A 16222-nucleotide genomic window follows, 5' to 3' on the forward strand; every position below is an offset into this window, starting at 1 on the left:
AAAGGCAGAAAGGGATGGGGAGGGGAAGATATATTTGGTGGTGGGGTCCCATTGGAGGTGGCAGAAGTGGCAGAGAATGATGTGTTGGATACGTAGGCTGGTAGGATGAAATGTGAGGACAAGGGGGGCCCTATCCCTGTTGGGTCTGGGAGGGGTGGGGGTGAGAGCAGAGGTGTGGGAAATGGCAGAAATACAGGTGCAAGCTCTCTCGACCACAGTAGGGGGAAGCCACGGTTAGTAAAGAAGTTCCTCCAGCATCATAGTGTTTTTCACCTATTTTAGCATCATCTGCAAACTTACTGACCATGCCTTGTACATTCTCATCTAAATCGTTGGTATCAATAATGAACAACAAAGGTCCCAGAACCAATCCCTGTGGCACACCACTAGTCACCAGCCTTCAGTCCGAGAAACATGTGGGCTGTCAAGGTTTATACCAACCCTCGATCACTCAATGTGGTGGTAATGAGTGATCAATGGTATCTCAACAGGCCATTTAAGAGGGATGTTAAGAGTTAACCTCATTAATGGCCCTCAAGCCAAACTGGGTAAGGGTGTCAGATTTCCTTTTCTGGAGACCGCATGGGTAGGTTCACCGTTATCTTTGACTGAACTTAAACCCCCAGCTGTAGGGGACCTTTGGCAATCCAGAGCCCCAGGCCAGTTTGGTAACATAATCACCATCGAGATCTAATGATGTGGGAATGATTCAAATTAATTATATCAATGGTTTCAATAATTGTCAATGAAATTAAAAGTTGCAAGAGTCCTGACTCTGAACCAAGTCCAATCAAGGCAGAGCAGTGATCAACAGTTAGCACAGAATGACCAGGGTTCACACCTAGACTTCCTTACAGCATTATACAGAGGCCGGCCCACATGTCTGATCCATGCCAATACCTCTCTTCATATGGGCTTCCATCACTCTCCATCTCTCCATACCCCCTCACGTTATCTGGCTTCCTCTTGGCAGAGAAGGTGTACAGCATTCTTGTCTCCATTGGTTGGGGCATTGAGTACAAGAATCAGAGAGTCACGTTACAGCTGTATAAAGCTTTGGTCAGACCACCACACTTGGAGTACTGTGTGTCGTTCTGGTCGCCCTATTACATGAAGGATGTGGAGGCTTTGGAGAGGGTGCAGAAGAGGTTCACCAGGATGCTGCCTGGATTAGAGGGCATGGAGTACAAGGTTGGACAGACTTTGTTTTATCTGGAGTGTCAAAGGCTGAGGGGAGACATGAAAGAAGTTTATAAAATTATGACAGGAATAGATAGAGTAGACTCAGTATCTTTCTCTCCAAGGTAGAAATGTCAAATATTAGAGGATTTAAGGTCAGAGGAAGAGAAGGAAATGCACAGGGCATGTTTTTTCTTCCCCCTCAGAGAGTGGTAGGTGTCTCGAACGGGCTGCCAGGGGTGGTGGTGGAGGCAGATAAGACGATTAAGAGGCTGTTAGACAGACACATGAATATGCAGAGAATGGAGGGATATAGATCATGTGCAGGCAGAAGGAACCTAGTTTAATTTGGCACCGTGTTTGGCACAGACCTCATGGGCCAAAGGGCCTGTTCTTGTGCTGTACTGTTCTGTGTTTGCGATCGATCCACCTCAGTTCCTCTTCTCAATCACTCGTAGGGACCAGCTTCACATCCTCGAAGCTCTCTGGGTGAGGAGGTCTCTCCCAAATTCCTCACTGGATTTATTTCTAACTGCTCCATATTTGGGTTACCCAGCCTGACCACTGTTGCTCTGTGGCCCAGTGGGTTATAGCACACCCAAGTGATTGTCATGCACTTTATATACAGGGTCAGGGTTTCTGATCCACCTTCCAGGCCCCCCCCAGCAGCCTCTACACGAGGACCCCCACACCAGCTTGAGTCCGTGCCCTGAATGCCTCATGATACCGCGGCCCAGGAAGACTGTGATAACCGTTGCGACGTCATACACTGCGGACAAGCTGGAAGCTCTCGCCTCCCTCCCCCACCCCCAGTCACCTACCTGCAGTTGCTGGGGGCCATGTGGGGTGTTTTCGGACATCAGCACCTTCAGCGCCTCGTTCCAGTGGGACTGCATCATGGTCTGCAGCTTGGACACCATCTCGCTTCGCTGCACCTCCAGCTTCCTCTTCACTGCCAGCAGCCTCCCAGTCTCCTCTTGCCCCTTCGCCAACCTGTGGGTAGGGGGCAGCGAGAGAAAGAGAGAGAGAGAGAATGAGAGAGCGAGCGAGAGAGCGAGCGAGCGAGAGAGCGAGCGAGCGAGAGAGAGAGCGCGAGAGAGAGAGCGCGAGAGAGAGAGCGCGAGAGAGAGAGCGCGAGAGAGAGAGCGAGAGAGAGAGAGCGAGAGAGAGAGAGCGAGAGAGAGAGAGCGAGAGAGAGAGAGCGAGAGAGAGAGAGCGAGAGAGAGAGAGCGAGAGAGAGAGAGCGAGAGAGCGAGAGAGAGAGCGAGAGAGAGAGAGAGAGCGAGAGAGAGAGAGAGAGCGAGAGAGAGAGAGAGAGAGAGCGGAGAGAGAGAGAGAGAGAGAGAGCGAGAGAGAGGGAGAGCGAGAAAGCGAGAGAGAACACGTGAGAGGGAGTGTGGGCAAGGGAGCGCTTATGAGGGAAAGAGCGAGAGAGAGGGAGCGCGAAGGATTTTATGCAGAACCTTTCACCACCTCAGGATTTCCCAATGAAGCACTCGTTCTGTTACGAAGACAATGTTGCAACAACATTGTGCACGGCACAAACCCACAGACAACAGTAAAATCCCCAGCGGTACAGTACCACAGTAGTTAAATTCCTGGACTAAATCCTGAGGTTTGGACCGATGACAGAGGTGGGAGTTCAAATCCAACCATGCAACCCAGGAATTTAAACTGGAGTAATTAAATCAAGCTCCAATTTAATTAACTAGGGCTGTAAACTAAATAGTGGGGGGGTTCAACAGACCGGAAAAGTATGGATAAAGTAAAAGGGAAGGAGAGTGCAGGAAAGGTTACTGAAGTCTCCAGAATAAAGAATAAGACAAGAGTTTAGAAAGGGATAAGGTTTTAACTTCAGGCAACATGGAGACAAATTTAAGAGGGGTGGTGAATACAGGTCTGAAGTGTTATAGTTGAATACAAGCAGTATACAAAACAAGGTAGATGAGCTTATAGTGCAGTTAGAAATTGGCAGGTACAACGTTGTGGGCATCACAGAGTCATGGTTGAAAGAAGATCACAGCTGGGAGTTCAACATCCAAGGATACACTTCCTATCGAAAAGACAGGCATGTGGGCAGAGGGGGTGGGGTGGCTCTGTTGGTACAAAATGAAATCAAATCCTTAGCAAGAAGTGACATAGAAGATGTAGAATGCTTGTGGGTAGAGTTAAGGAACTGCAAGGGTAAAAAGACCCTGATGAGAGCTATATACAGGCCTCCAAATGGTAGCCGGAATGTGGGGTTCCAACAGGCGGTAGAAAAGGCATGTAAAAAGGGCAATGTTACGGTGATCATGGAGGATTTCAATATGCAGGTAGATTGGGAAAATCAGGTTGGCACTGGATCCCAGGAGAAGGAATTTGTAGAATGCCTATCAGATGGCTTTTTAGAGCAGCTTGTGGTCGAGCCCACTGGGGAAAAGGCAATTCTGGATTTGGTGTTGTGCAAAGAACCAGATTTGATTAGGGAGCTTAAGGTAAAAGAACCCTTAGGAGGCAGTGATCATAATATGATAGAATTCACCCTGCAATTTGAGAGGGAGAAGCTAAAATCGGATATGTCGGTATTACAGTTGAGTGAAGGTAACTACAGAGGCATGAGAGAGGAGCTGGCCAAAGTTGATTGGAAGGGGCCCTTAGCAGGGATGACGGTAGAGCAGCAATGGCAGGAGTTTCTGGGAGTAATTCAGAAGACGCAGGATCAGTTCATCCCAAAGAAGCAGCAGCATTCTAAAGGGAGGATGAGGCAACCGTGGCTGACAAGGGAAGTCAGAGACAGCATAAAAGCAAAAGAGAGGGCACACAATATTGCAAAAATTAGTGGGAAGCTAAAGGATTGGGAAGCTTTTAACCAACAGAAGGCGACTTAAAAAGCAACAAGGGGAGAAAAGATGAAATATGAAGATAAGCTAGCCAGTAATATAAGAGAGAATATCAGAAGTTTTTTCAGATATATAAAGAGTAAAAGAGAGACAAGCTTGCACACCAGACCACTGGTAAAATGGCGCTGGAGAAGTAGTAATGGAGAACAAAGAAATGGCAGATGAACTGAATAAGTATTTTGCATCAGTCTTCACTGTGGAAGACACCAGCAACATGCCAGAAATTCGAGAGTCAAGGTGCAGTAGTGAGTGTAGTCGTTAGTACTGTCATTACTAAGGGTGTAGTTGCTAAGAAGGCGCTTGGGCAGCTTGAAAGGTCTGAAAGTAGGTAAGTCACCTGGAACAGATGGACTTCATCCCAGGGTTCTGAAGGAGGGTAGCCAAAGAGATTGTGGAGGAATTAGTAGTGGTCTTTCAAGAATCACTAGAGTCAGGAATGGTTCCAGGGGACTGGAAAATCACAAATGTCACTCCACTCTAAGAGGGAGGGAGGGAAAAGACAAGAAATTATAGGCCGGTTAGCCTGACTTCAGTTGTTGATAAGACGTTAAGAGTCAATTATTAACAATGAGGTTTCAGGGTACTTGGAACCACATGATAAAATAGGCCAAAGTCAGCATGATTACCTTAAGGGAAGATCTTGCCTGACAAATCTGCTGGAATTCTTTGAGGAAGGCACAGGCAAGATAGACAAAGGAGAGTTGGTGGATGTTGTGGGAGAGTCTAGGACCAGGGGGCACAGCATCAGAATAGAAGGGCATCCCTTTAGACCTGAGATGAGGTGGAATTTCTTCAGCCGGAGGTGGTGAATCTGTGGAATTCATTGCCACAGACTGCTGTGGAGGCCAAGTCATTGGGTTTATTTAAAGCGGAGGTTGATAGGTTCTTGATTAGTAAGGGTGAAAGGTTATGGGGAGAAGGCAGGAGAGTGGGGTTGGGAGGGAAAAATAAATCAGCCATGATTGAATGGCAGAGCAGACTCTGGGCTGAATGGCCTAATTCTTAAGGTCTGAGTTGCGTATCAGTTACGGTGACCATATAAACTGATGCACTGCAGGGAAGGAAACCACGACCCTTACCCAAGCCTGGGCTCAGATGCAAATCCAGCCCCAAAAGGGCCCCCTGAAATGATGTTGCAGGCAATGACAGATGGGCAGTAAATGCTGCCCACCGATGCCAGCATCCATGAACAAATAAAACAAACTCCCCCTGTGATAGAGAGTGCCTGGAAGCAGAAGCCAGGAGTGAAACCTCCCCTACCTCAGTTCATATCCCTCTATCACGTGCCGATGCTTCTTCTCGCGCTCCTGCAGTTCCAGTTTGAACTCAGCCAGCTGCTTGCCCATCTCGTGTTCGTGCTGTGTTGTCAGTTCCATGATCTGCTTCCTACATAGGAGATAATAAACTACAATAGTCTGTGGCAGCTGGAGTGGTTTGGCAGCAGTTAATCTTTTAATAATGAGCAGTCTCTGCTATGTTGTTATCCAGTGAGTGGGGAAGGTCAGGGTTCACAGAAAATTTATAACACACAAGGAAAAGATTCAGCCTGTCATGTCCAGTGGAAATGAGTGACCTAGAGAAATGGGGGCTATGTGGGAGGGAAGGGTTAGATAGATCTTAGAGCAGGATAAAATGTCGGCACAACATTGTGGGCCAAAAGGCCTGTACTGTGCTGTAATGTTCTAGCCTAATCCCATCTTCCAGCCATGTCCATAGCCCTACAGGCTCTTCAAGCACATATTCAAGTAATATTTAAAAGTTTTTGCTTCTCCCACCCCTCGGGCACCAAGTTCCAGATTCACAGCAGTGTCTGAATGAAAAATCTTTACAGGTCGATAGGGTGGTGAAGGTGGCATATGGCATTCAGGGTAGAGAATATAAAAGTTAGGACGTAATGTTGCAACTTTACGAAACACTCTTTAGGTCACAACTGGAGTATTGTGTGTGGTTCTGGTCACCACACTACAGGAAGGACGTGATTGCACTTGAGAGAGTGCAGAGCAGATTCACCAGGATGTTGCCTGGATTATTGGACTTTAGTTATGGGGAGAGATTGGATAGGCTGAGCTTGTTTTCCCTGGAGCAAAGGCGGCCAAGAGGTGACCTGATAGAAGTATACGGGATTATGAAAGGCAGAGACAGGGTAGTCAAAATCTTTTTCCCATGGTAGGGGTATCAAAAACAATAGGGCATAGGTTTAAGTTGAGAGGAAGGAGGGGATGTTTTCCTTTTTACAGAGTAGTTGATATCTGGAACATGCTGCCAGAGGAGGAGGTGGAATCGGATACGGTCACTACATTTAAGAGGCACTTGAACAGATGTGTAAATAGGCGAGGCATAGAAGGATACGGTCCTAATGTGGATGTGATGGGCAAAAAGGTTGGCATGGACACATTTCTGAGCTGTACAACTCTAATCACTCATTGCCCAGTGAACAACAGTCAGTGAGTGGGGGCAGCAGAGTTCACTCATTGCCCAGCAAGCAGGGAAGGTCAGGGCTCTTCTCCTGGTACAACCCTGCCTGCAGTTTTGTGAAGTATCTGGAACAGGGCTCGAACCCACCATACAGACTCCAGTGTGTGAACCGAGGCAATTCTTAAACTAGGTGGTTAACGGATAACCCCCAGCACCTCACTCATTGTACCTGTGCTGTTCCCGGATGGCAGCCATCTGACGGCTGCTGTCTTCATGTACGGTCGTCAGTCGCTCAGTCACCTGCTGCTCCAGGGCCACCTTGAACTCAGTCTCACTCTTGACCCTTTGTGAATCAAAGCGCGCCTGTGGAGGGACAGTTCATTACTTAACGTAACAGACAGGAGGAATGGACCGCCTGGAGCCTGCCCCACCTTGCAACAAGATCATGGGTGACCCTGTGCCTTGAGTCCACTTTTGGGCCAGATCCTCTGCTGGCCCATAAATTGATTGAACTTGGCCTTGAATATTCCCAACAACTCTACATCCACAACCCTCTGGAGCAGAGGGTTGCAAAGATTCACAACTCTCCCCATGACTGCGTGGGTTTCCTCCCACATTCCAAAGACGTATGGGTTAGGAAGTTGTGGGCATGCTTTGTTGGTGGCGGAAGAGTGGCGACACTCGAGGGCTGCCCCAGAACACTCGACGCAGAAGATGCATTTCACTGTGTTTCGATGTACATGTGACTAATAAAGAAATCTTGTCTTGTCTCCTCATCTCAATCCTGAGTGGCCAAGCCCTCATCCTCAGACCCTGCCCCTTAGTTCTAGGCTCTCTAACCACTGGGGAGCAAGCCTCCTGGCATTTTAAGTAGTCAACTTGCAAAGTGGCCTCATCCCTCTCCCTCTTAAGATGGAACCTCATCAAGGTCCAGCTAACAAGAACTGGTCGCTTTCAGTACGTTGGGGATGGGGATGAGAGAGAGACAGTGGCAAAGCCTATTGTTTTGAGAAATGACATACTTGCCTTGGTGTCAGCATGTTGACAATGCACTGGATTGATTTCTGGATGTGGGGATGGTCCCATGATGGACAATTACGAAGCTCACTTTACATACACCAGGGTTTAAAAGAATGGACATAACTCTTGGAATGGATTGGGTTGTCTATTGAGGAAAGGGTGGAGAGGATAGGCTTGTATCCAGTGGGGTTTGGCAGATGATTGAACCATATAAGACCGTGAGGGTTCTTGACGAGGTAGGTGAGGATAAGATGTTTCCTCTTGGAGGAGTCACTGTTTAAAAATAAGGGGTCACCCACTTAAGAAAGAGATAAGGTGAATCCTTCTCTGAGGGGCAACTTTTTCCACACGGAAGGTGGTGAACGTATGGAATGAGCCGCCAGAGGAAGTGTTGAAGCAGGTACAATAGCGTCATTTAAGAAGCACTTGGATAGGTACATGGATGGGCGGGGCTTGGAGGGATATGGGCCAAACACAGGAAATTGGGACTAGCTGGATGGACAACATGGTCGGCATGGACTCGTTGGGCTGAAGGGCCTGTATCTGTACTGTATTGCTCTATGACTCTCAGAGCATTGTGAGTCTTTTGAATACTTCCTCAAAGGGCAGTGGAAGCAAAGTTGTTTAATATCTTAAAGGTAGACAACAGAGTCTTGATAAACAGGGGGAGGTGAAAGGTTACCAGGGGAAGCCAGGAGAGCAGAATGGAGGTTACAATCAGATCTGCCACAATCTAATTGCGTGGATGAGCAGATTCAAGGGACCGAGCGGCCTACCCCTGCTCCTTGTTTGTATTTTAATCAGAGATGATCTCATTGAGACACACAAGGTTCTGAGAGGGGTCAGACATCGAGGAGATATTGACTCTCAGTGCAGTCTCTCAGGAAAAGGAATCACCCATTTTAGACTGACACCACAGCAATTTCTGGAGCGTTGTGGATCTTTGGAATTCTGTATCCATGGTGAGCTGCCACGGAGGACATTCAAAGCCAAGATCAAAAGATTTCTGGATGTCAGGGATACAGGGACTGGGCTGGAGAATGGTATCTCGAGGGTGGGGTGATCTTAGTGAATAGTCGAGGGGGTTGTGCAGTCTGTGGTCACAGCTCCGTTTTCTATGGATCTTAGAGTCATGGAGCTACATAGCACAGAAATAGACCCTTCAGCCCAATTCATCTATGCCGACCCAGTTGTCTACCTGAGCTAGTCCCACTTGCTGAGATTGGCCCATATCCCTCTATACCTTTCCTATCCATGTACCTGTCCAAATGTCCTTTAAATGTTGTAATTGTACCTGCCTCTGCCACTTCGTCTGACAGCTCGTTCCATACACCCACCATCCTCTGTGTGGAAAAGGTTGCCCCATTGAATTTCTCCCCCTCATCTGAAATTTAAGCCCCCTGGTTTTGGACTCCCCTACGCTGGGAAAAAGACCGTGACTATTCACCTTATCTACACCCCTCATGATTTTATAAACCTCTATAAGGTCACCCCTCAGCCTCCTATGTCCCAGGGAAAAAAAGCCCCAGCCTATCCAGTCTCTCCTTGTAACTCAAGCCCTCCAATCCCGGTAACTTCCTCATGAATCTTTTCTTCCTATCATTGTGCAACCAGAACTGCACACAAGTACGGTCTCACCAAGGTCCTGTACGGCTGTAACATGACATCCCAACCCTCGTGCTCAATGCGCTGAAGGCAGCTTAAATAGAGGTGGTTGAAGATACAGTTTTAGTGTTTAAAAAAAAGGCCCTCTACATTTTCTTGCCAGTGGAGAGAGACACAGCCACACATTCTTCCCGTGTGCACATTCCATTGGAACTTGCTGGCCATTCAGACTGGAACCCTGGCTGCCTCTCTCCCCTCACTGGTACAAGGAGTCCAGTTGTACAGGAGTTATTGATTCAGCCCGATACAGACCCAGTGCTCCAGCCCTGTGCAGCTCGATTTCACACCAGGCACCACGCCACAGGGGCAGCACACACTTCACCTTCACTAGGCTGAGCTCCATCTGCAGGTTTTCCCTGTCACGGCTGACCGTGTCCAGTTCGCTCTCCAGCCGCTGCATCTCGGTCTGGACAGCCGACAGCACCTGCTGCGCATCTTGCCCTCGCTGAGCCTCTCGCTGTGTGGCCGCCTGTTCAAAAGGTCAAAAAGGAATAGAGTCATAGAGAGATACAGCAGGGAAACAGGTCCTTCGGCCCAAAATGACAGTCCGTGCCAACCACCAACCACCATTTACATAAGTCCCATTTCATTTTGGAGACACAAGAGACTGCAGACGCTGGAATCTGGAGCAACAAACAATCTGCTGGAAGAACTCAGTGGGTCGAGCAGCATCTGTGGGGGAGTAGAATTGTCAATGTTTTGGATTTTGAACCAAAACGTCGACAATTCCTTTCCTCCCACAGATGCTGCTCGACCTGCTGAGTTTTTCCAGCAGATTGTTTGTTGCCCATTTTATTCTCCCCACATTCCCATCAACTCTCCCCAGATTCTACCCCTCACCCGCACACTCAGGACTATTTACAGCGACCAATTAACCCACTGACCCCGCACGTCGTTGGGATGTGGGAGGGAACTGGAGCACCCAGGGGAAACCCATGTGGTCACAGGGAGAACATGCAAACTCCACACACACATAACGCCAGAGGTCGGGATCGAACCGGGGTCTCTGGCCTTGCCAGGCAGTGGCTCTATCAGCTGCGCCACTGTGCCGACCACACAGGCAAAGGTCAGACTTGCCCCAAAGTCTAGGGTGTACCATTCCAGGTCACGGGAGGATGGGTAACCAGCGGATGCGGATTTAAGGTGGCTGGCAGTGAGAACCAGAGCAGGTGGTGAGGAGTGATGAAGATCATGCTGCCTCAGAATCAGGGAAGCAGAGAAAATTCTCCAGGCCACGGGGAGGAAAAGGACTGAATTTGAGAGCTCTTTCAAGCACGATGAACTGATTGGCCTCATCCTGTCCATGAAGGACAAGATGGTTTTAATCATATATATTAGAACATGGATTAGCGCCTGCTCCACCATTTGGTGAGAACATGGCTCGCATGAGTTCCACCTCTCTGCCCATTCCCATAACCCCCAATTCCCCTACAGAGCCGGTCTATCCATTGCCCCTCTATTATATACAAAGATCCAACCTACACAGCTCTCTGGAATTGGAATATTATTGCCACATGTACCAAGGTCCAGTGAAAAACCTGTCTTGCATACTGTTCATACAGATCAATTCATTACACAGTGCATTGAAGTAGTACGGGGTAAAACAATGACAGAATGCAAAATAAAGTGTAACAGCTACAGAGAAAGTGCAGTGCAAGTAGAAAGTGAAGTGCAAAGTCATAACGAGGTAGGTTGTGGGGTCAAGAGTCCATCTTATCATACGAGGGAACTGTTCAGTAGTCTTATAACAGCGGGTTAGAGGCTGTCCTTGAGCCTGCTGGTACGTGCTTTCAGTCTTTTGTACCTTCTGCCCAGTGGGAGGGGGGAGAAGAGAGAATGTCTGGGTGCATGGGATCTTTGATTACATTGGCTGCTTTACCGAGGCAGCGAGAAGTGTAGACAGAGTCCATGGAGCAGAGGCTGGTTTCCGTGATGTGCTGGGCTGTGTCCACAACCCTCTGCAGTTTCTTGTGGTCACGGGCAAAGCAGTTGCCATAGCATCCGGATAGGATGCTTTCTATGGTGCATCGATACAATGGGGACATGTCAATTTTCTTCAGCCTCCTGAGGAAGTAGAGGCACTGGTGAGCATTTCTGGCCATGGTGTCTACGTGGTTGTTGGTGGTGTTCACTCCTAGGAACTTGAAGCTCTCAACCATCTCGACCTCAGCACCATTGATATAAACAGGAGCGTGTGCACTGTCCGCCTTCCTGAAGTCAATGACCAGCTCTTTTATTTTGCTAACATTGAGGGAAAGGTTGTTGTCATGACACCATGTCACTCCCTCTATCTGCTTCTTGTACTCTGACTCGTCGTTCATTAACTACAGAGAGGAAATTCCTCCTTATCTCCATTCGGAATGGGTGACCCCTCATTCTGAAACCATGTCCCCCAGTTCAAGATCCTCCTACAGGAGAAACACCCTCTCAGCATCCAGCCTGTCAAGCCCCCTCAGAATCCTCTCAGTAAGGCCACCTCTCATTCTGTTTGACTGCAGCTGAGGTTGGAACTCTCGTAACTTTGGAGACTGCAGGTGCTGGAACCTGGAGCAGCAAACAGACTGCAGGAGGAGCTCAGCGGGTCGAGCAGCATGAACGGAGACACAAGAGACGGCAGATGGCGGAATCTGGAGCAATAAACAAACTGCTGGAGGAACTCTGCGAGTCAGGCATCATCCTGACCCACTGTGCATCCTGATGCTGCCTGACCCACTGAATTTCTCCACCAGTTTGTTTCTCATTCTTCCAACTTTGCTTGTTAAGCCAGTCTTCACTTTGGGATTTAATTCAGTGAATCTTCTCCTACCTTAAGTCTGCTTTCTACCTAGAAGGAAGCTCCCTTGCACTTTTAGATTGGAAACAGGCTTTCCTAAGGTTGGTATTGGAATTGGTTTATTATTGTCACTTGTACCGAGGTACAGTGAAAAACTTGTTTTGCATACCAATTGTACAGGTCAATTCATTACACAGTGCAGTTACATTGAGTCAGTACAGAGTGCATTGAGGTAGTACAGGTAAAAACAATAACAGTACAGAGTAAAGTGTCACAGCTACAGAGAAAGTGCAGTGCAATAAGGTGCAAGGTCACAACAAGGTAGTCCGTGAGGTCAGAGTCCATCTCATCGTATAAGGGAACCGTTCAATAGTCTTATCACAGTGGGGTAGAAGCTGTCCTTAAGTCTGGTGGTACGTGCCCTGAGGCTCCTGTATCTTCTACCCGATGGGAGAGGAGAGAAGAGAGAATTGCCATGGTGGGTGGGGTCTTTGATTATGCTGGCTGCTTCGCCAAGTCTTCATTCTAGGATTTAATTCAGTGAATCTTCTCCTACCTTAAGTCTGCTTTCTACCTAGAAGGAAGCTCCCTTGCACTTTTAGATTGGAAGCGGGCTTTCCTAGGGCTGGGCAGATTGAATACTACCACATACTTTAACCTAAATGATTAGCTGGTCAAATACATTCGGCTGCCTGAAGGATAAGCCAACACACACTTGACGTGTTGCTGCTAGTCCATGGGAAAACCCATCCCATCCTTACCATCTCCTTCTCGATCTCCTTCTGAAACTCTTCCTCGCGCCGGGCGCTCCATTGCTCCAGCTGCTTCTCCCGCCGGTCCCAGGCCTCCCGATCCTCAGCCAGCTGGGCCTGCAGGGCCTCCGCGCGCTTCTGCTCCTGCAACCTGCCGCTCTCCGCCTCATCGCGGTCAGCCTGCAGCTCCTGGCTGTGCTGCTGCTCGGCTTGCAGAGTCTCGCAGAGCTTGTGGGCCTCATCCTGCTGCGGGATTGGGAGGGGGGTGGGGGTGCAGAGAGACCACGTGACGTTCTACATTAGTTCAGAGATAAATCAGGTCATGCATTAGAAGATAGAGCACAGAATAGTACAGCACAGGAACAGACCCTTCGGCCCACCAGGTCTGTGCTGAACACCATGCCCAATTAAACATATGGGAACTGCTCTGCCCAAAACCACAAGAAATAGCAGAGAGCTGTGGACATTGCCCAGTCCATCACATAAACCAGCCTCCCCTCCACTGACTGCCTACACTTCCTACTGCCTCGGGAAAGCAGCCAACGTATTCGAGGATCCCTGCCATCCCAGTCATTCTCTCTTCTGCCCTCTTCAATCAGACAGAAGATACAATAGCTTGAAAGCACTCACCCCCAGGGGCTGAGGCCAGCTTCTACCCTGTTCTTATAAAATTCCTGAATGGACCTCATATACGGTAAGATGAAGTCTTGACCTCACAATCTACCTCATCATGACCCTTGCACCTTACTGTCTGCCTGCGCTTTCTCTAACTGTAACACTATATCCAGCATCCTGTGAAATGCAAAAGCCTGAAAGCACGTACCACCAGGTTCACGGACAGTCTCTATCCCACTATTGTAAGACTATTGAACAGTCCCCTGGTACGATAAGATGGACTCTTGACCTCACAATCTACCTCGTCATGGCCCTTGCACCTTATTGTCTGCCTGCACTGCACTTTCTCTATAACTGTAACACTATATCCTGCATTGTTATTGCTTATCCCTTTGTACTACCTCAAAGTACTTATGTTTTGAAATGATCTGTATAGATAGCTTGCAAACTAAGTTTTTCACTGTCTCCCAGTATGTGACAATAATAAACCAATACTAATCCCTTCTGCCTGCACATGATTCATATCCCTCCATTCCCTGCATATTCATGTGCTTATCTAACAGCCTCATGAATGCCACTATCATATCTGCTTCCACCACCACCCCTGGCAGCCTGTTCCAGCTACCTACCACTCTCTGTGTTTAAAAAAAAACTTGCCCCGCACATATATGCATGCCTCCTAGTATGTGACATATGTACCCTGAGGAAAAGATTCTGACTGTTTACCCTATCTATGCTTCTCATAATTTTATAAACTTCTATCAGGTCTCCCCTCAGCCTCCAACATTCCAGAGAAAACAATTCAAGTTTTTCCAACCACCCCTTATACTCATACCCTCTAATCCAGGCTGCATCCTGGTGAACCTCTTCTGAGCCCTCTCCAAAGCCTCCACATCCTTCCTGTAACAGGGTGACCAGAACTGCATGCATTTGCTCAAAGTTAACTCTTCCACCATAGCGGGGATGGTCAATGGACTAGGCAGATACAAAATGAGAGGGATTGACAAAATGAGGGGCCATTTTCCCCAGACTGGACAGTCTCACTCTAGGAGGCAGTGACTTGGGAGAAGGAATTGGCCACTGAAATTCTTCACACCAGGCATTGCCAATCTTGGCATCATCTTCCCCCAAAGGGGTGTGGATACTGAGCCACTGAGTATATCAACTGGCTGGTTTTTGGCCACCAAGGGCATCGGAAGATGTGAGGAAATCGGACGGAGAATTACACTTGAAGCATCACTCGGTACCGACTGGGGCCAACCTTTCCAAATTAGTTAATCGTAACTGGTTCAGTGACAGACACATTACGTTTGGCCTCAGTGTCCTAACAAATAGCAAGGGAATATTGGGCATGATTCCTGTCAGCCATAATTCAGTGGGCAGCAGTGCCTTTACTCACAAAAGGCCCCACATTCTAGTTGTGCTTCAAACTCCCAAGCATATAACCCAAGCTGGCACTGCAGGTGTAGATAGTGCCTTGGTTTGACAGCTCACCATAAAGCACTAACGCAATGGGACTGCCGGACTAAATTATGTGATCAAGTAATGGGACCGGAACTTTGAACCCATGAGGTCGGCCTGCTCCTCACTCAATCGCCACCAAAACTTTGGCAGCAATTTACGTTTTGAATACGTGCAGCCTCACAGCTCCAGGGACGCAGGTTCGATCCTGACCTCGGGCGCTGTCTGTGTGGAGTTTGCCCGTGACCGTATGGGTTTCATCTGGGTGCTCTAGTCTCCTCCCACATTCCAAAGACGTGCGGGTAAGTTAACTGGTTGTTGTAAATTACCCCGTAGTGTAGGGATGTGGTTATAAAAATTAAAGAGGAGTTGATGGGAATTCAGGGCCACACTGAGAAGGGGAGCGGAACTGGTGGGACTGCTCTGCTGGCAGCTTCCTCTGTGCCATAACAATTAAAGCAGCTGTTATCCTACAAGCTTTTAGTCAGCATTTTCCTTACCAACAAGCCCCTCTCCTTCTCCAGCAGTTCCTTCTCCTGTTGCTCTTTTGCCAGAGCTTGGGTTGCCTGGGATAAATGGTGCTCAAAGTTCAACAGTGCCTGAAAGGGAAGCAGAAACCCTATCACTCCTGACTGACCAGACACTTTCTTCCCTTCTTCTGAAGCCAAGCCCTATCGCCTAACCACATCTGCCAAGGGAACAGTACGTAGCCTAGCCTCCACCACAAGGAGATCCAGGGCACATACACGATGCAGTGATCCAGAGGCAAAGACCACTGATCCAAGGATATGAGTGTAAATCCCATTTGGCCAGCTGAGCAATTTAAATTCAAATAATTAAATAATTCTGGAATTTAAAGCAAAAGTCAGTCTCACCATAAAACTAATGGAGTGTTGTTAAAATCCATCAGGTTGACCACTGTTTACAGGGAAGGAGATCTGCCATCCTTGCCCAATACAACCCTACACATGACCCCAGGTACACAAGCATTGCTGCAATGTTCAGATCCCATGAACATACAAATGAAAAGAGAATCACCAAGGTGCTATTCAAACACAGTATGGCCCAGACTCCAGCAATTCCCTGGTACTTTGGGTATATTGCACCAACGTACTTCAACAGAAATCTAGATACACTTGAGGGCACAATGAGCAGAAGGATGAAGGGTCCAGACTCGAAACGACAACTGTCCATTTCCTTCCACAGATGCTGCCTGACCTGCCAAGTCCCTCCAGCATCTCTGTGTTGCTAAGAACAGAAGGATGCTCAGTTAAGGAGGCAGCTGATGACGACCATAAATCCACGTATGGACCATGAGGGCCAGAGGATCTGTACCTGTGCAACAGAGTTTGTGCATTTTCTACAGACAACTGCTGGGAAGTGTATTAGGATGCTAAAGGAGCTGTTTGTTGTTGAGAACCAAGTCATAATGGAAAGGAAAAGTCAAGGAACCTGGTGTA

At 48.1% G+C, this 16222-nt stretch overlaps 1 protein-coding gene across 1 annotated transcript in view; it reads right to left on the reverse strand.

Moving 5' to 3' along the window:
- Window positions 1–16222, reverse strand: part of cntrob (centrobin, centrosomal BRCA2 interacting protein) — a 49533-nt gene that overhangs the window by 16812 nt on the left and 16499 nt on the right. The window contains exons 7-12 of the mRNA XM_052044787.1: window positions 15263–15361; window positions 12696–12932; window positions 9484–9630; window positions 6706–6839; window positions 5322–5447; window positions 2001–2172 (exon numbers count right to left, since the gene is read on the reverse strand). Of these exons, the coding sequence (XP_051900747.1) occupies window positions 2001–2172; window positions 5322–5447; window positions 6706–6839; window positions 9484–9630; window positions 12696–12932; window positions 15263–15361 (915 nt within the window). The remainder of the gene's footprint in view (window positions 1–2000; window positions 2173–5321; window positions 5448–6705; window positions 6840–9483; window positions 9631–12695; window positions 12933–15262; window positions 15362–16222) is intronic.

The sequence above is a fragment of the Pristis pectinata genome, chromosome 37, assembly GCF_009764475.1.
Source record: "Pristis pectinata isolate sPriPec2 chromosome 37, sPriPec2.1.pri, whole genome shotgun sequence".
NCBI lineage: Eukaryota > Metazoa > Chordata > Chondrichthyes > Rhinopristiformes > Pristidae > Pristis > Pristis pectinata.